This window comes from Belonocnema kinseyi, chromosome 5 (assembly GCF_010883055.1).
Source record: "Belonocnema kinseyi isolate 2016_QV_RU_SX_M_011 chromosome 5, B_treatae_v1, whole genome shotgun sequence".
In the NCBI taxonomy this organism is placed as follows: domain Eukaryota; kingdom Metazoa; phylum Arthropoda; class Insecta; order Hymenoptera; family Cynipidae; genus Belonocnema; species Belonocnema kinseyi.
In genome coordinates, this window is record NC_046661.1 from 118054229 (window position 1) to 118080362 (window position 26134).

The window sequence follows — 26134 nt, forward strand, 5'->3', positions numbered from 1 at the left end:
TGTCCTGCAGCAGGCCTAAGTTGTGAAATTCTAAACATTTTTGAAATTTTTCAGTTTGCCGTTTCTGTATAATATACTCGAAATATGACAGACTTTATAATTCCTGACCTGTGTAATATGCCTAAAAATATGAGAAATTGGATAAGTTATTACTATTGCAATATACTGTTAAACGAATTCATTTCAAATAAAGCAGATTTTACACTTCAAGTCATATAATCACTCGGAATCAAAATAATATGTTGTTTTCTTTTGTAGAGGAAATTAAGCGGTCTGTGTTTCTAGTAGATGAGCAAGGCGGGTTCTAACTCAAGATTCCTACCTTACCTTTCCTACCTTTCCTACGTTCCGTGCTAAGCTTCGAGAATGTTCTCGAAGGATTCTGATGACATCTCAATTGCGCAATAGTCTGTAGCCAAATTCATGTAAACAGGTTCAATGTTATTGTGAGAAAAACAAGGATGATTTATTGCTTTCGTCGAGATAAAACGTTTGTTAAATGCGCAAAAGATGCAGGTGTATAGGTGTAATTTTATATGGAGAGCTACGTATGGCATCCTGTTTTGACTATTTATTTGATTTATTGCTTCCTGACAGATGATACTTTAACAAAAAAGTCCTGACTTTATTTGTTTTATGCGCAAAAGATGCAGGTGGACAGATGAAATTTGATATGAGAGTTATATATGGCATCCTGCTTTGCTTATTAATTTTATTTAGAAATTCCTGATAGATGATGGTTTAACTAAAAATTTCTGCTTATGAAAAACATTCTTCTGCAGTCTAGAATCTTCGAGAAAAATGACAAAAAATATATATATAAAGTTAATTGAAGGTAAGAAAGGAATAAAAAACATTTCTTATGTTAGATCATATACTCAGGGATGCTTGTTGCTTTATTCCGGTATCAAGTACCGAGCGAGAACTAGAGATAACAGCTACACGCATTTAAACTCGCAGAAGAATTTACGCATCGGCAGTCTCAGGTTTCACACATTTCATTATCCTATGCTATCGCTCTGTAGAGAGATCACTTCTTTTACAGGTCGTAATCGTTCGCTTTAGCATTCATTCTTTTCCGTATGATAGGTCCGTCAACCTCTGGACGAGGTATATGTAACAAGATAATGAAAACAATTTCGAGACTCGAGAGAGAGATTAGAGACAGCATGAATTTAATTCGAGACCTTTCATGGACATTTAGTAAATACCAAGAGTACACTGCCCGACGCTTATCGCTCCTTATGTCATGCAACGATATTCGAGCTGAGGTTGCATGCTTTTTTCGATATTCGAGCTGAGGTTGCATGCTTTTTTATCCACAGATATATTCTCGCTTTTCAGTTCTCATTTAGAAAGGTCAGTTTTTTACCTATCATACGCTAAAGATTTAAAATAAAATTTAAGAAATGCAACAAATTAATATAATAAAATATTTGAAATTTTGGCAATCATCCACTAAGACTACTCTTCGACTATAGACAATCGAGGATGATGTAATTCAGCATTACAAATTTTTTTTCTATTATGCCTAATTTTATAGAATGAATGATATCATCAAATTTTATTGCGCAATTTTTTTCGTAAACAACTTAAAGGTTATTTTTAATGACGCATTACATTTTGCAATGTTAAGAAATTATATCCGCACGTGTGGATTATAATGTAGAAGGTTCTAGAACAATTAGACAAAGCGGGAGATATGTTACTAGACAAGGACAGCAAATGTGCATCTATAAAAGGGCGCTTTGCATACATTTCCCTCAGTTGTCATCAAGCATTTGTTGAATACACACAAACCTAAAAAGTGAAGCGAAGTGAAAATGAATATAGAGATTTTTAACTGTTTTCGTGTTTTATACAATTTATTATCAAAACTTTTGCGAAAATTCTTTTAGAAAATTATTACAAACATCAACATATTCCACCTGTGCAGTGAAGATAGGAAACCTGGTGTCTCTTAAAAATCAGTTAGTGCACCTTCTATGGTTTTTTAAATTTAAACCATATTAAAAATATCAAACTATTCAAATTTAGAATCAAACTAAATTACATTTTTTTAAATTTAAACTCAGTGCAATTCATTGAAAATATTATTTGTGAAATTGTTGGAGTATAAAAGTCACTTCATAGCGAAAAATTTGTTTCCAGTTTTCTGCTAGCCATGAAGTGCTCATTCAAAATGGACTCACTGGACTGCAGAAAGCTTATTCAAATTTATGAAGATGCCTATGAAGTGCTGCATGAAAATGCAACAACTTCTGAAATCTCTTACTGGACACATCAGTGCACACAGGATATTCCGAGGTTGAACAAAATTCCGAGGCAGGGAAAGGAGCATCTCTGTCTAGGGGAAAAAATGAACTGCAGTCTACTAACATCCAAAAACCACACATTCAAAAAACTTCAGTAGAGTGGAACTGGCGTGAATGAGGGTTTGGATAGTAAAGGAGATAGAATCAGACGGCAGGATCTGGAGTCTGCTCTTAAAAGTCGAGTGGGAACAGGTTTGGTTATAAATTTAACGCATAAAGATTTAAATGATTTTTTCATAGATGCAAAAACAATGATTATACATAGACTAAAAAATACTTTGAAAACTTTTGTGGGGGGCTTAAAAACGAATGTCATTCTTGCAGAAAAATTTAGTGCTATAGAAGAGGGTAGGGAAATGGAATCAATAAAGTTTTTTAATACTAAAAATGAACTTATTTCAGAAGCAACTAAGATAAATGAATGGTTTGAAAGTAAGGTTAGAGAGCAACTTTTAACTAAAGTAGAAGAATTCCAGCAAAAAAAGTCTGGCTGGAGATTAACAGAGATTATAAATTTAAATGTTAATATAAATAAACACGCACCTTTTGGAGTAGGTTCATCAACTTTTGTGCGATTACCTAAGTTTATTAGAGAAAAAAGAGCAGTTGTAAATTTTGAGAACAGTGACGAGTACTGTTTTCTCTGTTCGGTAATGGCTGCTCTTTGCCCTGCTGACAAGAACATGGATCGCTTCTGTTCCTACCCACATTTCGATACGCTCTTGAAACGTGATGGAATCAACTTTCTTATCACTTTTCAAAATATCAAAAAATTTGAAAAAATGAATCAGTTGCGTATAAATGTTTATGGTATAAAACATGAGGAAAATAGAAAAAAGGATGAGATTGTCCCCCTGTATATAAGCAAAGCTGCAACGTTAATTACAAAGACTCTCATATCATTCCAGTAGTTTTTTATAATTTATCTGGCTACGACTTACACTTTTTCATTAAAGAATTAGCACAAAGTTTTGAGGCACATGTCTCCTTACTGCCTGTAAATAAAGAAAAGTATATCTCACTTACAAAATATGTTCCAAATACTAGAGTTAAACTTAGATTTATCGATTCTTTCCGATTCTTGCCGAGTAGCTTGGAAAAATTAGCCTCATATCTCAATGATAGCGAAAAACAATAACTAGAAAATTTTATAAAAATGACAGTGAATTCGATTTGTTAACAAGAAAAGGTTGTCTTCCTATATGACTACATTGATAGTTGGAAGAAATTAGAGGAAGACAGTTTACCTCCAAAAGAGGCATTTTATTCCAAATTAAACGATTAACACATTTCTGATGAGGATTATCAACACGCTTGTAAAGTATGGGAAACGTTTAATTTGCAAAATTAATTGCAGTATTCCGATTTGTACCTCAAAACCGATGTTTAACTTTTGGCTGACATTTTGGAAAATTTTAGAAAAACTTGTTTTGCAACATATAAATTTAGATCCATTGCATTATTACACAGCACCGGAACTTTCTTTTGATGCAATGCTAAAGTAAACTGAAATCGAACTACACTTACTGAGTGATGTAGAAATGCTACTCTTAATTCAGAAAGCAATCAGAGGTGGCGTTTAACAATGCTCTAACCGTTTTGCAAAAGCAAACAATAGATTTATGGGGGAAGATTTTAATCCATGCGATCCAGAATCATACATTTTTTATTTGGATATTAACAATCAGTATGGTAAAGCTATTAGTGAGTTTTTGCCATATCAAGATTTTGAATTTTGAAAATTTCGAAAATGATCCAATTTTTTTCAATGTGCCCGATGATTCACCTGAAGGTTACATTCTTGAAGTGAATCTAGAATATCCTGAAGAGCTTCACGATTTGCACAAGGACCTTCCATTATGTTCAGAAAACTTTGTGCCTCCTGGTTCAAAATGTCAGATTCCAAAATTAGTAACCAATTTACTATCAAAGAAAAACTATGCACTACATTACCGAAACCTAAAAATGTACTTGGAATTAGGCATGAAACTAACTAAAATTCATGGACCGTTAAAATTCAAGCAAAAAGCACGACTAAAAGAATATATTGATTTACTATAAACACTGAACACAGAAAAAGAGAAACTAATGAATTTGAGAAAAATTTCTATAAATTGATTAACAATTCCGTTTTTGGAGAGACAATGGAAAACGTTAGGAAGCACAAAGATGTTAGGCTTGTGACAAAATGGGAGGAGAGATATGGAGCAAAAGCTCTAATTGCTAAACCAAACTTTCATAGCTGTACGGTATTTGATGAAAATATGATCATTATTTAAATGAGCAAAACAAAGATTTTTTCAATAAAACTGGGTTGCACAGTCCTTGATATGTCAAAAATTATCACGTATGATTTTCATTACAACTATATTCTACCAATGTTTGGAAATTCTGCAAAATTGCTAAATACAGATACAGACAATCTCATCTATCATTTCACTGTTCCCAACTTTTACGAATATATTAAACGAGACATCAATAAATTTGACAAATCAGATTATCCACCGGACAATGTTTACGGAATTCCTCTAAAAAATAAAAAAGTTTTGGGATTAATGAAAGATGAATGCAACGGAAAAAATAATGGCCGAATTGGTGGGTTTGAGAACAAAATTATATGCATATAAAGTTTTGGATGAAGAAGAAGAAGAAGAAGATGACGAAAAAAAGAGAGCCAAAGGTATAAAAGGATCAACATTGAAAACCATCAAATTCGATGTTTTTAAGCACACTCTCACATCTTGTCATAATCTGATTAAAACTCAACACCTAATCCGAAGCCGAAAGCACGAAGCGCACACCATCATCCAAGATAAGATTGCTCTCAGCTGGCATGATGACGAACGAATGCTGCTCCCCGGTACTACAGATACTTTTCCATGGGGATATAAATATAGAGCCTATGACGCTATGGAAATCGATGCAATGTAAAAAATGTATATAATTATTGATTATTTGTATATATGTAAAAAATTGCCATTTTAGGCTACTAAGATGGTATATATGAGAAGAAAAACAAACGAGGTGAAATATAAGGGAGAAAGATAGAGATAGACTATACTGTATATATGAGTGCAGGAGTGAGAGAGACAGATTATATACTGTATATAAAGCTTAATGTATCAGATTTATAGTATGCAGTTATTGGAATGAAAAAGATCTTTTGTAAAATAGATATAATGTATATTGTATATATGTAAAAATTATTAGTAGGAATCGAAAAAAACTGTACAATTGTTTGTACAAAACATAAGTTATTGCAAAATAAAAAGAAAAATAGTTGAATATGAAATGGTGTTTTCTATTGAATACAACCTTGAAAAAAAAGATAATTTTAAGTGAATTTCTTTGAATCAAAAATCATTTGCTTTAATTAAAATTGAAAAAAGTTAAATGCAGAGCATTTTTTTAAAACTTATTCAGCTATCGGATGCAACCTGATCTAGCAGAAGTAATCTCCCAATGCTGAGGTCGACGTTTCTTGAAGCCACATTGCCAACGATGTTCACTGACCTACACATTCGCATATCTACTATTCGCACTTATTATAAGGACAAGGAACTCTGAGAAAAAACACACACAAGTTTCTTTTCATTTGCTTTTTTATTTAATTTCAAAAAAAATCAGTACATTATATGCTTAAAAATACGTAGATTAAATATATATGGAAAAAACATTTCTTATCTCTATAAATATAAATAATTATCAGTTTATAAGCACTCTTCTGAAATCATCCAATCTTCCAATAAAATTACATTTTCATTTGCGCAATTGGAAGAATTTTTATACATATGATTCGTACATTTAATATCTTTAAGTTCATACATCTCACACAATCTCTGCAGTAGAGGACATTTCAGATCAAGCAGGTCAACAATTTCGTATGATATTTCTACAAATTGGTTCAACCAAGTATTTTTTTCCAATCCTTTCATATAAATTGTTGTTGCATCTGTCCATTTGTTTATAGACTTATATTTTGGTGGAACGTCTTTCCACAAGCAGGGTGGTTAAAAGAGGAAAGAATATGGTATTTTGCCTGTTTCATCAAAGAGTGGTAATATAGCCAATTCTTTCAATACAAATTTATTTCGTAGCAACTGAAAGCAATGCATATCCACCAAGTACGGCATCTTGAATTCAACTAAATTATTTTCTAATTGGTTACAGCATTTTTATACCAACTTTTTCACCAACCCAGTTATTGGTTTATACTCAACTATACGATCATGCAAAATTAAGCAATATGCCGATGTTTGAGCAGGAAAATTTTCACTAGTTGGAAATTCCAGACGAACGTCAACTGGTCCGTATTTCAGTGACTCATTCTGTTTAGAGCAGTCAATCACTATTAGAGGTGCATGATCTATAAATTCTCTTCTGGATAGCAGTGGATGTGGTTCTTTACCATAGTAATTAGCTTGAAAGTTTGTATACATTTCATAAAGAAGAGCATACTGATTTCGATTAATATCAAGATTCAAATTACTATAAGGATAGCACTGATCATTTAAAAATAGTTTTACATTAGTCAAATTGCAATGATCAAACTTGCTACAGTTTTTAGTAGTATTATTTTTTCTGTTTGTCTGAAATCCTAGTATAACAAATCTCGGTTTTTTCAATTGTGTTGAAGTTTTTATAGTCCAAATATGGTTTTCAGTCACTGAAACAAGCGGATATTCATATAGTTACCAAGTTTGAAAAAATTATTGGAATAGATGGATCTTTTTCAATATATTTTAGCAACTGAAATTTTCGTGAATCAGACAGTCTAACGCTAGGCAATAACCACTCTATTTGATTGATTTCAATTTTATACTGCTCAAAAGGAGCTGTTTGCAAGATGGCATTTGCATTACTCTGTGATCTGGTAAAATGAGTTCATGTTTATCATTGACAATGATTTTGTGATAATCTTCAGCAAAACCAAATATCATGCTAAGAAGTATGGCTACATCAAAGTAGCCAGTAACGTTTGTTAGTGATTGATTGTTATTATTTACATCAAGCCATCCAGTATACTGTATGTATCGTGATTGCCCTGGATTTAGGGATACATAATTTTTCATGAGACTAGTCAGAAAAACATTTTTATTTCTATCAATTTCTATTGCATTGATTTCATATCTTGCTGCTTTAAACAAATAACAGATGGCATTAGAAACGAAATATGTGTTTTTTTTCACTTGCGCTCTATCAGTTTTTACGATTCTTCCATGTACGTGAAGTGAGCTTTTGCTCGGTAAGAGACACTGGTCCTGATTTTGAACAACGATCCGAATTTCATCACTGTTGTTGAAGGTCGATGACACATAAGGCTGATGCGCATGAATTTCACAGTGTGCAATTGACTCATCAAAGATAATTGGTGCTTGAATATTTAAAATTTCCCCTTGCATGACAAATAATCAATCGCTGATAGACAAATTGACAGATGCAGGTGCAAAAAATCTTAAATCTCTTTATTCTCTTCTTCTTTCTCTAAGCTTCAGGCCTAGACTTTTTAGGAAGAGGGTGCTTTGAGGTGTTAACCCATTGACTGCTCTTTGTCGACTGATTAGTTTGTGGCACTGTGCTGGTTTATTATAACCAAAGCCAATCTTTTGGTTGAAAACGATACCCATTATTAGAGAGATTTGATGTGCAGTCTGATTGTTACAACCTTACCCCGGAAATTGACTAAATACCCGTATTGATCAACTATACGGAGCTGTATATGATCTATTGTCTGCACGACGACTGCTAAGTATATGACATGAGATGGTACTTCCACTATCTTATATCCAGGTGGCACTAGAGAGAAAAATTCATGAATATTATGTACTTTCTGACCATTAGTATATGCACCTGTAGTTATGCTACACTCAATTCTCAATTAATTCACTTTTATAATTGATAGTGGTTGATCAGATTCATAAGCTTGCTTAGCTTGCATAGAAATTGCTTGCTTAGCTTGCATAGAAATTGCAGACAAAAATGTCCACATATGAATGTATCGTAATTTTGATATCTCTCGTGATTATACTTAATGCTACCAACACCGAAATACTTGAAGAGATCCGAAGGTGGTCGAAGTTTACCGAAGCTATCAAAATAAATTATTTTGCTGTCAATCTTTTTATAGGCACACCACTGTGTCCTGGTCCTTTTTCATCATCAAGATTAACGACAGCACATTCATATTTACATGGCCCACCCTTTGGTAATTCATTTCGCATAAAATCACCTCGAAAATACGGAATCTTCAAAGATTTTGAAAATTTTAGTAAATCTGCATCAGTCAAGTCTTCATGAGGTAGCTTCACTTTGAATTTTTTTACTTTCTTTTGAGTCCTACTCCATGTTTATATGGTTTTAGATGAACCCCTAATCCTTGTCTATATGGCTTCAAGTATAGACCTTTTCCTAAAGCAATAGCTGCCATCGTCTCATTATGTCGTTTACTCTTTGAAAGTTGTTGTTTTGCCGAATTTGCATCATTCACAGCTTTAGCTATTCCGGCAGCTCCACTAGCTATTGCTCCAGCAGCACTGAGTCCCGCAAAAACGGGTATGATGAAGGGTAAAAATCCTCCTACTTTGGCTGGTACAGGTAGAATACGAGGTTTATTTACATTTCTTCTCCCACCAGCCTTCATCACAGCTGCGCGTGCGCCTCTGAGTGCAGATTTAATGGCAGTTTCGCATCATTGCTTGAAATCATGGACTTTTTAGCTGCAGCGACAATTTTTCTCAGTGTAGTGGTCGGTCTTCTGTTCTTTCTGAGACCCATATCAAATTTGATTTCGCCTTCGTTTCCAAGCTTTTTCAGCCAGTAAACTGTCAGCTGAGTTCCTAGCCTCTATATTTTCTCTATTTTGTGAGTAGGCTATATCGTGCTCTTTGCAAGCAGCGTCTAGTGAATTGATTCCCGGATCACCTCATACTAATCGTTTGGCTAGTTTCGTGCCTGGTCCACAGTACTGGTAACCAGGCAAATGCAATTCAAAAGGAAAATTGTTTATGAATCTGTTGAGCAAGCCTCTCCCACATCTTTCCTGCTTCACGGTTCGTTTACGACTGACTATTTTGCCTCTGTGAACGATCATATCTATGCAGGGGATACTTTCAGACTGAAGGTCAACCTATATAACCAGGATATTTATAGGTTTTTCAGTCACTCTTTGTCAAGATGCAGTTTGAAGCACAATCTGTGAAACTGCCTATTAAAAATTTTGTTTCGCTTGTTCAAAAAGAGAATAGAGAAAAACGACACGGACATTTGCTACCAAACAGTGTACGAGCTATATTTTGTGGACCTTCCAAATGTGAAAAGACAAATGCTTTGCTGGCCCTACTGATACATCCAAATGGCTTGAGATTTGAAAATATTTAAGTCTACTCAAAATCTCTAAAGCAACCAAAGTATGAATTTTTTTAAAAAGTCCTTCAAGCCGTAGATGGCGTTGAGTACTATACTTTCAATGAGCATGAAGAGGTTATAATGCCAAGTGAAGCGAAATCCAACTCAGTAATTGTATTTGATGATGTGGTTTGTGAAAAACAAGATAATATAAGATCTTCTTTTCTATGGGCAGACACAAGGATGTCGACTGTTTTACTTGAGTCAGACATATGCTCATATTCCCAAACATTTTGTATGCGACAATGTTAATTCACTTGTTTATTCAAGCAAGATGAAATGAATCTAAAGCACATTTATGATGATCATGTAAATACTAATATGACTTATTCGCGATTTAAAAATGTGTGTTTAACATGCTGGAATGATGACAAGTATGGATTTGTTGTAATTAAGAAGGGTAGGAATCTTAACCAGGGTAGATGTAGCAAAGGTATTGAATCTATTCGACGAAAACATAGGTTAATAAAGTTGGGCAAAGAAACAGTTGAGCGGACATTAAGTGACACTTTTAAACACATTGTTAATCCACTCGAGAAAATTGTTGGCGGTTTCAAGAATATGGAAAAAGTTGAACCAATTAGATGGAAAGAAGAAGCAAAGAATAATGCTGAAAAAAGTATTGATGCCGATGATTTGTCATATAAATCAATTAATGACGGTGAGAAAGAAGCAGACAAGAATGTAGACCCCAGTAATTTAGAGACATCAACTGCTAGTGAAGCTGAAAACAACTCTGAAATACCTACACCTTCATGGATTGATGATGATGCAAACAAGTATCTCATATTGTTAGGTGAACGAAGTAGAGAACTCGATAATGTGTATGGAGTAAAAAACTTAACGAAAGATAGATTATCGATTGGAGATTCTCAGGTAAGTTTCAGTCAGAACTATATTCATGTGGGTAATTTGAATTTTCCCAAAAGTAAAGGCTTGCTTGAACTTTTATTTTAAAAAAGTACCTCAAGAGTCCTCTATAACTCCCAGTGATCTTGAAAATTATGGACAAATTGTTATTGCAACAAACTTATATAAAAAACATTATAAACCAAATGGAGAAATTCATGACAGTCAGGCCTTTAAATATAAAAACTTTATAATGAAATTAATTTCTCCATCTCCACCAAAAAATACAAATAGACGAAGTAAAGACTGGAAATCATTATCAGGTAAAGGTGTGATCCCACAATACATGATTGCTAGAGAGAAAAATCGAATGGATTACATTTACTGGGATGATCCGAATGAATTGGTGGACCAATTACGCTTACTCCTAGCGTCTCAAGCAGCTGGTAATCCCAGTCACACCAACGAAATTATATCAATTATCGGAGAACTACGAGAAGCTGAAATTATATATTAATGGATGTTTATCAAGATTTTCATCATTTTCAAGATGAGCATCGATGTATTCGGACGTCATTGCAAGCGAGCAGAGAATACAAGTCGCGGTCCTCCTGGAATTGGCTTCAAAGTCATATCTGAAGGAAATTATGATATGAATAATAAGAGGCTGTGTAAAGTGGCTGAAGCTGAAGAACTATATGATGCTGTGAATCTGAATATGGTGCAACATACGATACAGCGTGAACTTCAGACTATATATAATGTTGTAGCTTCTTTGCGCATGGAAGTAGTCAATAATACAATGATGATTGAAACTCTGGAAAATTCCACAGATAAACTTTTTAAAAATGCGAAAATTATGTTGAATCAATTAAAAAACTAGTGTATCGAGATTCTGAGCTCATTAGTCAATTAGACACCAGGCTGAATGCACTCAAAAATGGACAACCGAGAATCTGCAGTTGGTGAAGGAGCTGCAAAAACCAGCTAGACGAAATTACGAACGTCCACATTTCGATATTCCTGGTATTGATGAGACCTGGCAAACTGATCTTGTTGAAATGCAACCATACGAAAGAGTAAACAAAGGATACAAGTACATCTTAACTGTAATTGACATCTTTTCAAAATTTTCTTGGGCTGTCCCCGTTAAATCCAAGAAGGGTGAAAATGGAGCTGCAGCCATGGAATCTGTACTTGATGAAGGGCGCATACCGAAAAATTTACAACTTGATAGGAGAAAAAATTTTACAATTCGCAGTTTGAAAATCTTATGAAGCGATACAAGATCAATTTGTACTCGACAATTAGTAATTTAAAAGCGTCCATTTGCGAGCGATTTAATCGTACTTTAAAAAATAAAATGTGGATGCAATTTAGCTTACAGAAGAATTACAAGTGGATAGATATTTTGAAAGATTTAGTTTCATCTTACAATGATAGTAGACATGAGACTATTCCAATGAAACCAAAAGATGTTACTAAATAAAATGAGAAAAAATTGTTGCTTAATGTATACAAAAATTACAGCGTAAAACAAGTAGTTGAAAAAGCGAAATTTAAAGTTGGAGATAAAGTACGTATGAGTAAGTTTAAGCATGTTTTTGGGAAAGGCTACACACCGAATTGGACGACTGAAATATTTACTATGAGTCATGTCAAGAATACTGAACCAGTGAGGTATATGCTTAAAGATTATCAAGGTAAAGCTATTGCAGGTAGTTTTTATGAAACAGAACTAGGCAAAGTTAGACATCCAGATATTTATCTTGCGGAAAAAGTACTGAAAAAAGAGGAAATAAGCTATTTGTAAAATGGTTATGTTTCGATTACTCACACAATAGTTGGACAGATAAGTCTAGTTTATAAGTATCTTTTGTATTGAATTTAAGTTTTTATAAATAAAGTTGATTATTTTCAAAACATATATCTATATCTTTTTACTGAAAGATCTACCTATCCTTAATCTATTAAATGGAAAAAGGCGAATTTGGTTTAAATTACATTTATTTAGATTTTCTTACCAATAAAATACATGAAATTTTAATGTATAAAGGTACCATTCACATATATGAGTCCTTGTAATTTCTCAATCACTTCTTCACACACATTCTGATTATAAAAAGTAATCATTTCAAGAAACAGAATTTCAAAACCCATAAGATTAGCAAATATTAATTTTTTTATTGCCTTACTCTTTAAACTTGTATAATTCTTTCGTATATAAGATTTTACACTTTTCACAGATGGTGATTTCACTTTACGCCAAATACTTTCAGCGATGGTTTCAATAATGACATCTTTTGTACGTTGAAACGGCATAACACTCAGATCCAGAAGATACCGGTCGACACAAGGTCTGACTTCCTGGAGAACAGCAAACGTTGTTTCTTGCAGCACAAACGGATAGTATTTTTGGTTTCCTTGATGTTGCTTCAAAGCCACTATGTAACCAAACAATACAGTCATGTGTATATGGAAATTTCCGCATTCGATGCATTGGTGCTTCTCTTGACCATCAAAAAACAGGGAAATGAGATTGAAGTAACTTTTGAATAATTTCCACTCTTCAGGATTCAGGGTTACACTTGAACGAGGATGACTGGCCTGCAGTTTCACTGATGAAGCGAGATTTCTGTTTTTTTTAAAGTCAGCACCGATGACAATTTTCTTTGTGAATGATGAATTCAGGTTGTATGTGGTCGCATATAACATTTGGTTTCGTGGTGTATAAGGCATGATGAATATTACACTGAAGCTTGTCACAGACTGAACGATAATTGAGAAACTGCAGACACTTTATACTGTTTTCTTCACAAATTCGATGGAACTGTTGTGCCCACCCAAATACCGCATGCAGAGATCGCCATCTTCACAGAATTTTTTCATTCCTACCAGCAAATTTTCATCTTCATTCAGCAGATTGGTAATCCTTGCTGGTAGAAACACAGTAAATTTGTTTCCTACGGTGACAATGTACCGCACTCCAAATTGTGTTGTTACTCTTTTGATGTTTGTAATTTCGTAGCTTTTATTCAGCTCCAGATCCTTCAGTTTCCCCGTTGGAAGGAAATCGTTGCTATCTGCAATTTTGTTCAATTTGCGAAATCCATCTTCACTTATTAATATTCACCGTATACAAATTTCTCGTTAAAGTATGTAAATCGATTCGCACTTGTATCACGTCTTTTAATTCTCGAATGTTATTACATTCTCATCATTTATGATTGAGAAAGTATTAGAATTGTCGGAAATTTGACATCACGCTTTTTCAACGGATCTCCACGTTTCGAGACCCCCTGAATCCGAAAATCAGGTTTTCACGATGGCGTCTCTCTGTCTGTCTGTCCGTAAACACGATAACTCTCGAAAAAATGATCGAATCAAATTCATCTTTGGCACACTTTTTTTAGTTTCTAAAAGAAAGGACGAGTTCGTGAAGCAGCCATTTTTGATAAAAATTCAAAAAGTAAGCGCATCTTGAAAATTTTTGAGACCACTTTTTATGAATTTGAAAATTCTATGTACGGATATTTATAGTATTAAAAAAACAAACGATGTATTCTTATAACTTTTTTCGATAAAAAGAAAATTCTCAGAGTTATAGCGTTTTCAAGATTTTTTTAATCAAGTGAAAATCAAAATTTGAAGCCGAAAACCGCACGATATGAAAAAAAGTCAAGAGAAGAAAAACATTTCTTTTTGAAAACCCTACAGGATTATCATAACCAATTTTTGTATTTTCTTCAAAAATCGAAATTTAAAATTTTGATTGCACAAAAAATAATGGAAAATAAAAAATTCCATTTTGTGGACAAACTATGTAGGATACGAAAAAATATGAATTGACAAAAATGGTTATCCCGAAAAAGATCTACAATTTCGTTAAGAATCACTTCTTGATAGGACGGATACTTTTTGTTTTATTTGTGAAAAATAACGTTGAAAAAAAAAAATAAATAAAAATGTGTGGAAAAACGACGAAAGTTACGAGAAAAAAAATCCAACGAAACCTGTTTACAAATGTCTGTCGGATATCGAGCGCTCAATGCGAGTGTCACGATGGGAATGTGTACCTCAAAGCCTACAGAGCTTTCAGAAACTTAATCTTTGACTATACTTAATTAAATAGACAATTCAGAATATGAAGATGCATATAAATACTACCATCTAAAAGAGATCTTTTTGATAAAGTTTTCTTCAAGCGTTCCATATTCAAAGAATAAATATCCGAACCGCGAGATTCAATCGTCGACATCTGACAATAAACTGATGAAGGAGTAGAGCTAGTCTTATTTTAAAGACGATTACCCCCTCTCCTAATTTCTGAACACTTTTACATAATATTGTCTGATATTGCTTCATATGACGAAACGTTGTTCTAGAAGGTTCTACATTATAATCGACACGTGTGGCATATGATTTTTTAACATCGCAAAATGTAATGCGTCATTGAAAATAACCTTCAATCTTTTATTCTTCTTCCCATTAATATATCTCTTTCTTTTTCTTAAAAAAGACGGACCCCCAAGGAACATTCGAGAAGCTTATACGCATCAAATAAATAATTAAATATATTATCTGAAAGGAAGCAATACATCATCCTTGTTTTTCTCATTTAACCTTGACACATGCATGTGATAACCTTGAAACTTGTTTTTCGCAAATTCTGCCTTCACACAATTGTGCAATATTATTCTATGACGTCATCAAATCTTTCTACAATCTTCTATAAGCTTATACGCATTAAATAAATAAAGACAGAAATTTTTAAATCAAACCACACTGCCATGCATAACCCTCATATCAAATTTCATCTGTCCACCTGCATCTTTTGCGCATTAAACAAATAAAGGCAGGAATTTTTAGCTAAAGTATCATCTATCAGGAAGCAATAAATCAATTAAATAGTAAAAACAGGATGCCATACGTAGCTCTCCACATAAAATTTCACCTATACACCTGCATCTTTTTCGCATTTAACAAACGTCTTATCTCGAAGCAAGCAATAAATCATCCTTATTTTTCTCACAGTAACTTTGAACCTGTTTACATGAATTTGGCTACAGACTATTGCGTAATCGTGACGTTATCCGGATCCTTCGAGAACGTTCTCGAAGCTTAGCACGGACACGAACCTTTTTTTCCAGAAAATTTATCACGTACACGAACCACTACAGGTCAAAGCTTCTCGATGCCGGTAAGGTAGGAATCTTGAATTAGAACCCGCCTTGCCCATCTACTTCTTCTTTCTAATATATGGTAATTTATAATCTCCCTTTGTAATCGCGTAGAATCCCCGCGTTTACGAAACAAATTAAAAGCCGACTTTCATAAAAACCCAAACCTTCTTATTTATTCCCTAGTTTTTTTTCTTCAAATTTGTACTTTGATAAGGATCATATTTTTTGAGTCTTATGCGTTCTAAATCATTTTTGTGACCAAGAGAATTTATTTTTGTTCGAATTGAATTTTCTTCTTTTTCCCGCAAACAATGTACATGAGAGATATCGCAAAAGAACAATATATATTTTTCATAGGACTTTTTTGAACTCGCAAACTTTTATCTTAACATTTTTCGTGTCTGTCATTGCTTGCAAAAAATTTATAAAATTCTAATGTATGTAAACAATTCTCCTGGACATCACATTTATTTAACCCGCATAAAACTCATGAGATATTTTCCTTATCATAGTATTAATTCAATGAAAATTGGGCAAACAATATAAGGGATTTTTTTATAAATTTTACTTTTAATTTTTTCAGAAAAAATCGCCGCAATTTTATTAATTTTAACAATTTTCACAATTTTCTGGTGGATTACGAAAGAACACTGTCAATCCTATTATAATGATGAAAACGCGAGAAATGTCTACATTAGATCAAAAGTTATAGATGCTTAAAGAAAACATGTTAGGTTTTTTGAAATACAAAGTACAAAATTAAAATGCGCATAACTTGTTGAGATTTTTTTTTTTGAAAATCGGAAAAATATGTAGCGCCTGATATCATAAAAAAACCTATTTGGCTCCCGAGAATTCTGTGACTTCAAGCGTAAAACTAGAAGCTGTTTGATTTCAGATGGATTTGGTCTGCTTCCTACATTAAGCGTATTCAATTTTTAAACCTTTTTAGACAAATTAAGTATTCTGGGAATGGTGAAAACTTTTAAATTCCGAATATTAAATTTTCAAATCGTTAATTCAAAATTTTCTTAAAATTGGATTCGTATATTCGCCTAGCATGCAGACAAGAAACCCCTGCTGAGAATGGCCTCCGGAGGCTTGCGTCTCAGATTACGGTATTTTCATTCAATGCTAATGTTCCCACATCTGGCAGTGCAAACTCAAGGCGCTAAGACAAGCGCAAGGCCAGGCCTTGCATTTCGACCCCTCGGCGTTTTCAAGGAATACGCAAGATGATTAATTCAAGCCAGCTCGTAAGGCTCGTCTTGTCTTGCCTTGAAAACGCTGAGGCCTTGCTCGACGACAAAACTAAAAATTCAATTAAGTTGTAGAAAATGCATCCCTTTAATTTAAAAATTCAACATTTTGGTGGCAAAACCAACTATTTGGTACATAATTCGTGTTTGTATTGAAACTTAAAATTGCCATAAATCAACATGTAACTACACTATTTTTGATTGATTATTGAATTTGTAGTTCATAAATTTCACTGCTTTGTTTAAAAATTTTAGACACTGGCATTATATCCATTGTTTAACCTATTTAGTTAAAAAATAATGTAATTAATTGAATATTCATATTTTTGGTAAAAAAAAATCTTCTTGGTTGAAAACTGAACTATTTGTTTAAAATTCATCTTTTTTGTGTCGAAAATTAACTTTTTGTTACAAATTAATATTCTCTTGTTGAAAATTTAAATTTTTTGTACAAAATTAGTTTTTTCTTTTTTGAAAATAAATTTTATTAGATAAAAATGGACTTAAACCATTTTTGGTTAAGCATTGATCTTTTGTACTTTAAAAATTCCACTATTTACTTAAGTAATTTAAGAAACTAGCATGACATCCATTTTTGAAACGATTTAGTTGGAAAATTTATGTAATTTGTTAAAAATTCGTCTTTTTGGAAAAAAATATCTTCTTGGTTGAAAATTCAACTATTTGTTCAAAAATTTATATATTTTATTGAAAATTCGTCACTTTGGTTGTTTAACCTGTTTTTTTATTTATATTTTTTTAGTCGCATATATTAGATTCTAAAGTTATGGCCTTTATTTTTTACAGTCTGGCGTTTTCCGTGACTTTATTCTGCTCAGAAGCCTGCCTGGTAATAGTAGTCCTGATGCTAAGAAGATCCAAATCCATCGGTGGTGAATTAGGTGGACCAATGACACCGAAAATTATTACTTCCATGTTCATGTTTTCCTTATGGCTGTTCTATCTCGTGATGTCTACTCTCGAAGCCTACGGCTATATCAAGGGCTTCTAAAGATTCGGATTAATATAAAAAAGGCCTACCAACATCAATTTTTATGCATAAAATGTTTTTTTGTGGCAAAGTATTTGCTCAAGAACATTTTTCTTCAGTAAGTATTCTTTATTTCAATACAACATTCTTCCTGTGACAAATGAAGGATGGCACGCAACAAGTTACGATACAACATTTTTAAGAATCTTTTTATCATTTTTAAAATACGTACTATAAGGTGTATCACCCTTTTATTACTATCACTGCATATAATTTAATTTTGTCTACAATAATGTGCCATATGGTGTGCAAATTACCAAAAAGTTTAATATTTTGAATGGATTAAAAAAAAACAATTGCGAATTATTATTTTCTAGAGAATTACTGCAAATTATTATGGTAAAAAAATGTATATTTGAAAGTATAGATATTTGAAGGAATTGTTTTTTGCCATTCCCATTGATCATAGACAATAAAAATATTTTGTATTGCCTGTATACATGAAAGTCAAAAACAAATTTGACTTTATTAGGAAAGAGGCATATTTTTCCATTGTTTGATCCTAAAAGAAAGCTTGGGTTTTCTCATTTAAAAGCTTTAAGGTAAAAAGTGGAATTCTCATTTTATGTTGATAAAAATAAGCGAAGAATGGTTTTTGAAAATATACCATCTGTTTTGGCGATTTTTAAATTTTTTTATAGCAATGCAAAATATTACCTCCCACAATTTCGATAGGACATTTGACGTTTTTTGGGGCTATAAATTTAATGATAATTATTATTTACTATAATACCATTAAGCCAATTCCCTTACGATGTAAGCGTAACTCATTGTCTTCTGGTCCTGCTATTCCTCCATGAATCAAAAATGTATATGGTAAGGGTGAGTAAGGGATGTGTAGGAGGGGGGATGGATTTTAGATGAATCTAGAATCCACGTCTTGCTCATGCAAACAACGCACTAGTTCCACAACACAGCTCATCGCTGATCGATCTCTCAGGCAAATATTGAAGGAAAAAATTCCTCGTTTATTTTTATCGATAAAAAAATTTTAAAATTAAATTCTTAAATAGGAAAATCCCAGCCTTCTTCTGAGGTAAAAAATATGCCTTTCTCAAAAAAAAAGGTAAATTTTTTTTTAATTTTATTTTTTAAGCCAAAATATTTGTTTTTCGAAAAATACTTATGAATGAAAATGGAGTGATAAGCCTTATTGAAACTGTATTGGAGGAAATTTTATTTGGACAGATGTTGAGATGTAGAAGTAAACTTCTTTACCCCATCGGGTCCAGCAGCGGTGAAGTTCTTCGTGCCCCTCAGTACTTTCTTTATCTCTTTGGCAGTGATTTTTGGAAATTCAACCTCAGGCGTTATGAGTTCGCAGAGCTCCTTAAAGCAGATGATGTTAGCTGTACACTGAAACTTGGTTTTAAGACACCTGTTCTTACGACCTGACCAACAGAAATGTTTCACAGGGTGGTGAATTCACGTTTGAATTCCCAGGGTTTATGATCAAGGCAATTGCCAGCCATTTCCGAAACCGTACTTAAATTTAGTGTATCTTAATTCAATGTTTGTTGAACTTCGTAAATCTCACTCCAAAAATTTCCCATGAGATTAATCGGTCAAGTATAGTGTATGAAAGCTCTGTAATACTAAGCAGTACGTTTTACTTAATTCAATTAATTTACTTACCTATCTAAAAAGGCTTTGAACCGTTAAAAAATTGGAGATTATTCATTACGTCGGGTGACACATGTCCAATTTCTACCTTGCAGATATTTTTTTTTGATCACACCAATTCCACACGAAATAAGATGTCGAGTTAAAATTTTGGGTAAATAAAACAAAGAAAAGGGAATATAAAAAGCGTTAGAGGAGGGAAATAGGAATAGTTAATAAAAATCTGAATTTTTATGTTTAAACTTAAAAAATTATTAACAATTAAAATTTCAGATTGTTTAATTCCGACCATTAGAAAGTAAACATTTGTCATCCGCGAAAATCAATTTCCACACGAAATTAATACTGGAATGGAATGGAAGCTTCTAATGTGTCTCCCAAGGGTTTACATTTTTCTTGTACCTTCTTCCCTATTCCTTTACACACACCGCACACACTTACTTGGTGGTGAGAAAGGGACCTACAGTTTAAAGTGGGTTCCGAACCACCAAGAACGGCAGCTTTTGGTACTTGGAGAACCTTTTTCTCTAGAGGTATCGGTCCCACGTCTCTCCGAACATAACAACTCCCTTGCTAGGGACCACTGCATGGGTCGCCGAGACTTTTCCAGAGTGCGAGGCAGGAATCGAACCCACAAGCCGGCGGAGTGTGTACAATTTTTTTAGAAAAAGGGTAATTTTGTTTTTAAATCCAGTATTTTCCATAATAATTGAGGTGATTAACATTTTTTTCCGCAATTTTTGTAAGTTTTTCAGACTATTTTGAAATTAACAAATAAAATATTTAGAAGTTAAAAATTAACGAAATTGTGACCTTTTTCGGAAAAGTACCGAATATGCGAGATGTGGACAAATCTAAAAAACTGAAATAAAAAAAATACACTTAACTCCCGATATAAGAATGGTTTCGGACATGGCTTGCATTGCCCTTGATCATAAATAGGTTGAATTCAAACGTGAACAGGCATGACCTTAGAGAGCGACTTTCATGCTGTTTGTCCCGCTTGACTGAGAACCGCCTCTATTTCTGTCTCGCGGCACCCTTCATCACAAAACTTCCGAAAACATCAATTCTAGGAATGTCGTAAACCAGCGTTCTTATATAGGAAGTTGAGTGTTTTTTCTATTTCCGAGAGTTGTACAAAAAGTTATTTTTTCATTTTTCGATAGATTGCACCCTTATTGAAGTAAATAATTTCAGACAGACCCGTAGAGGGGAAGATCGGGGTGTGGAGGGTGAGAATGACGGGCCCCTATATGTTATTTTGATTTATAACTCAATTCGAGTAGTGAATAAATGAAGCATCTAAAAAAAAGACATAGAAAGTTTATTTTTAAAAATCTACTTTAACTCTTTCTATATAATGAATGATCAACTTCTTCTAGTTTTTGAAAAAAAATTCTCACTTCTGTTTTATAAAAAAAAGATATTTCCGGGGAGAGCTTCTCAAGAATTTCCCGTCAAAATGATTATCGCTGTCAGAATTGCCTTGCTGAAGGCAAGCCACTTTCTTTGCGTGCACGACGGGTTGCTACTTATAGGGTCATCCGCAAAACTCTACTAATGTAATCAGCCCGCCATCCTGTGAACTTCCAGGTTTTAATTTAACGAAGCTGGCAGGTTTTAACAACAACTAAGGATAATCCCATCTTTCATATTTGAAAAAGTTGATTGCGAAAGTTTTCATTATCTACGTAAAACTATTTTCTGCGGAAAGTGGCAATGCATTCAACAGAATTAGGATTACAAATGATCAATTTATTTTATTTTCAAGCGGAGTAATTTTACTTATCAGATGAAAAAATGTATTTTCTATATCTATATAAAGTAGGTGTTTGAAAATATTTTTCTAAGGCTGACTCTTGCTGACACTTTAGGTGATTTGTATCACTGATAATTTGGAAATATACTTATTGGCAAATGTTCTGTGCTATGATATTCTTAACGAAACGATGAATACGCGATTTTGCCTCCGTCTAAAAATCCCCCGACGGGAACAGAAAAAGTGAAAATCCTGTTCCTCTCAATCGACTCAGTAAAATTGAACGAAGGCATTTATTTAACCTATGTTTTATTATTAAATCTTTCTATAACTTATTAACTTGTAAAATATTCAAATTTATATTTATTCACATTTTAATCATTTTTTAAACGTCTTAGAAATGAAGGCACATGAAGGAATTAAAACAATTTATTACAAATATTTTGTGAACTTATTAGAAGGAATTAAATAATCTCAAAATAGGAACACTTTTGGGGAATAGAAGACATCTCTGTGAGGTTATCTGTCGTCACAATTACAAAGATTTAAATATATTGAAAACACGTTCTCTTTTGGGCAATAGGAACCTATGCGGCGGCCGCTATGGGAATAGAAATAAATTAGTTTTTGAGATATCCTATTCTTATAATGACATTTTAGACAGATGGAAATTCAGGGTTAGGACAGATGCATGAGTGACGTGTTACCGGTCACAAGGATAGTAATCGGTCTCCGCCTGGACCGTTTCCAGGTTTTGTATGGCGGCATGAATGACGTGAGATCAGTTAAAACCCTTTTATACCACTCTAACCTCAAAATCTCAACTTTGACATGATTTCTTCGCCTTTCGTGGTATAAAATACTGTTTGATATTTGTGTGAAAGGTGATTTTTAGCGAATGACACGTTTTTCTCACAAAGAATGCACTATTCTTCATCCCGTACCCGAAAGTACATCTACATAGTTCCCGGCATTATTTCTCTCCGGGAAGAGCGTCTTTTACGGCTTTCCAGCTGAATCGCGCACTCTGATTGGCGGCGACATATATCGTATATGTTGTATATATTGTTTTAACGTATCCAGCACGTTTCGAGCCAATGTAATATCAGTTGAAATTTACAATATTAATATAAATTTCTTTTGCTTGTGCTATTTGATGCTCGCCCCGAGCAGCAAAGCCAGCAGCCGACAACGCTTTATTTATTAATTATTATTAATTATTGCACGTACTTTTGAGTGTGAATGAAGAAAAATAGTATATCACACACGGCCAGAAAATGCTGGATACCCTAGCGTGCTGGATATCCAACTTTCTGGCCTTGTGTTGTAATGTACTATTCCCCATTTCCAGGGGTTTAGGGAGAGGGTCAGCAAAGACGTGTGATCGGTCACACGAGAATAATCGATCACGTCACTCACTCTCTCCAGGAGTTGCGAGGGGCAGAAATGAGATATGACCGTTCAAAAAATAGCGATTGATCACAGTCCTCACCTTTTTCATGATGATACTGGCAGATAACTTTTTTGCCGGTATCTGCAGAGTATTTTAATGTCTTTACGGGTAGAACATCCAATGCTAAAAAAGATGTTGTTTTCTATGATTTTAATTAAGCAATTTAATAAATTTGATTATCAAGTTCGGAAAATGAAAGAATATTTAACTTAAAAAATACTAGACATAATTATAACTCACAGATATCCTTTACTAATTTCTAAACATTTTTACTTTATTATTATTATTGTTTCAGAAAACAACAAGATGTGTGGAACCGATAAGAGTGAGATTTATCAGTTGCAGATTCTGCAACAAATCGAATTTATTTAATTGAAAAGACGTATAAAATGTGACATTCATGGTCATAGGACTCAACTAAACAAAATGAAATATCGACTTTCTCGTTAAAATTGTACGTCACACGTAAGTTTTCGACTCGCCGTTCCTGAAGAAACATTAATTAGTAAATAAGCGAAATTACTAGTTTAAGCGACAAATACTAGGCGATAATAGTTTTTTTTGCACGTTAATTTATGACTCATCGTCAGCTTCGTTTACGAAACGAATGTAGATTTTAGATACATTCTATAATGGATCGAGACGTAGAAATTTATGTTAATTATAATTAATTATAAAGTAGAAAGCAATTCAGGGGAGATAAGGCTTTTTGGATCTTGACCCGGCCTTTGATCGAACGCACCCATTTTTCACGTTCTTCACTGCCTTCGATCATGGGACGAATTTCTAGAATGAAATATCCGGCTCGAAGGACTCCGGTTCGAAACACCTCAAAAAAAATTTTATCTTTCAGTATATAGTCGTAATTCATTTTTTATAATTCTTCATTGTTCACCTAACTTATTTCGTTACTTGCCACTTGTTGTTTTTCACACATGAAGGCATGAGAACAAAATACTGTATATATTATTTATTTTTTATAATTCACTTTTCCCATTTTAAATATTAAAAATGTCTTTTTGATTCTGTATTTTACATTTTATTTTCTACAAAAAAATAACTATACATTTATCTGCATTTCTGCTCTAAAAAACCTTTCTTCAAATTAATTTCATCATTTATTTTAATGCACTACTTTGTGTTATTTATAGTTTTAGTTATAATATAATATTTCTAAATAATCGGAGGATTAATATTGAAAGAATTGTTACGTTTTGTCGTTAATTAGTTATATAATCTTGTTAAAGGAAGCTTAACTAAGTAAATTGTTGAGATCAGTGAAAAAAGAATTAAACTCACTAGAAAATGAAGCAACTTTTAAAAAATTAAGCAGGATGTACTTACGGGCTCGCAAATAAAACCATTGATAATTAAGTCATCATTGTTTACAAATGTTATAATTCGAACTAGAAATTGTGAGGCCTATAAGCATCGCTTACAACTTTTTTACACACAGAAATAAAAATTTAATAGTCCAAATCCGCGCATTTAAGTCTTAGAACATTTCCAAGAGAAAATCATGGAATTAAACTAATGAAAAATGATAGATTAATCATTTAATTAATTAAATAATTTAATAAATTAATATAATTGATGAAAAATATGTATTATAAAATAATTCTAAACCGCCGCCTTCTCGTATATTTTCTTAAATACCGGAAACCGCATCCTTCTTGTATTAATTAAAGGCAAAGCGATTAAAACATTACAATTAATTTTAAATTAACCCTGTTTTAAAGGCTTCAGTACAGTTTTGCCTTTAACGCCATCAATTACAAAGCCAGAGAATAAATTGAGTTTCTGACACTGATGACTCTGACTTGTGAGAATCACGACCCTATTCTTTTAGAATTGTTGATAGCATCTGAAAATTTACATTTTCTGTTAATTATAAATAACAAACTTGAAATTAAAATGACAACTGTCATTTCTCGACCAGTGGGCATTTTGTAAGTTTAGCACAAGGTAGCTCAAGTTATTGGTGTCATATTTTACTTAAATTGGGAAAATTCGTTAAGCTAAAATTTTGCCAGGTTAGAAAACGTATTAACTAACATTATATGAAATTTAGAATTATTTAAGGATAACTTTGAGGAGTGTGACAGTTTCAGAAATAAACCGAATTTTCAATCTTGTTTAATAAATTTCAAATCTGGCTAAATTTTAGCTTCTGAAATTTCGTCAAGTTAAGTAAAATATGGCATCAATAAACTAAAAATACTGCAGTTTATTGGAGTAAAATATACTGAAAACTTTTTCATAACATCTCATATGAATTTGCACAACTAATCTTTAATTTACAAGTTTTTCAAGTCAAATAACATATCGTTGGAATCTTTATAAATCTCAGTTTTTGAATATTATATTTGTGAAAAACAATCTGCTAAATTTAAAAAATGTTATATTCCACATTTTAATCCTTATTAGGTAAAAAGGAGTCCAGTTGACCAGGCTCGATGGCAGCAGTTCGGCTGAGTGAGGGGAAGTCGCGTTGTTGGGGAATCGTATGCAAGTAGCTGGGGCAGAATTAACTGTCGCCCTTTTATTATACCGGTATAATCAAAGAAATTAATAATAAAACTTTAATTACATGGTTTTAATTGAATCAGCTAATTTTCATCAATGTTTGAACCAACATTTTTTTAAAGGTGACTAAACTATTTTTAATAATTTTTGTCACAATAATTAATAATTAGAGAGTGTAACTGTTAAAGGAATACCGTTATTAAAACTTGTTCACCGATGAAAACAGTGTTATCAATTTTATTTTAACACATTGGTAAAGTCAACATACATTTAATGAGAATTCAAATAAATTCGAAGCCAATTAATTTATCAAAATTAAAGTCAACGTAGGTGAGACAAAAAAATTGACTGCATTCAATTTCAATTTAACTGAATTGAAGATGGGGTGACTTCAGTTCATCCTAACTAAAAATTAATTATTCAAGTGAATTTAAGCGAGTATTCCAACAGATATGTATTTTTACTGATTCTCACAAGTCATTGAAATACCTTGTTTAAAGAGAGCGATTACATGAGAAACTAATCTTTCCATGCATACAACGAAGTTGAAAATAGCAGTAGATAACAAATAAATATTAATTGTTATCTTTGATGATTTTTTACGCTATTCTTGTCTCTCGTTATTTGCTCTATCACACGGCAGAACGTGTAAAGTATCAATCAAAAATAATAGTTATTTTGATAAATCAATGCGGAATAAGAATCTAAT

The 26134-nt window shown here is 32.9% G+C and overlaps 1 protein-coding gene across 1 annotated transcript in view; it reads left to right on the plus strand.

Moving 5' to 3' along the window:
• LOC117172535 (sodium/calcium exchanger 3) overlaps window positions 1-25130 on the plus strand; it is a 404663-nt gene extending 379533 nt beyond the window's left edge. The window contains exons 8-9 of the mRNA XM_033360570.1: window positions 17818-18119; window positions 23195-25130. Of these exons, the coding sequence (XP_033216461.1) occupies window positions 17818-18022 (205 nt within the window). The 3' untranslated portion in view covers window positions 18023-18119; window positions 23195-25130. The remainder of the gene's footprint in view (window positions 1-17817; window positions 18120-23194) is intronic.
• Window positions 25131-26134: the final 1004 nt, after the last annotated feature.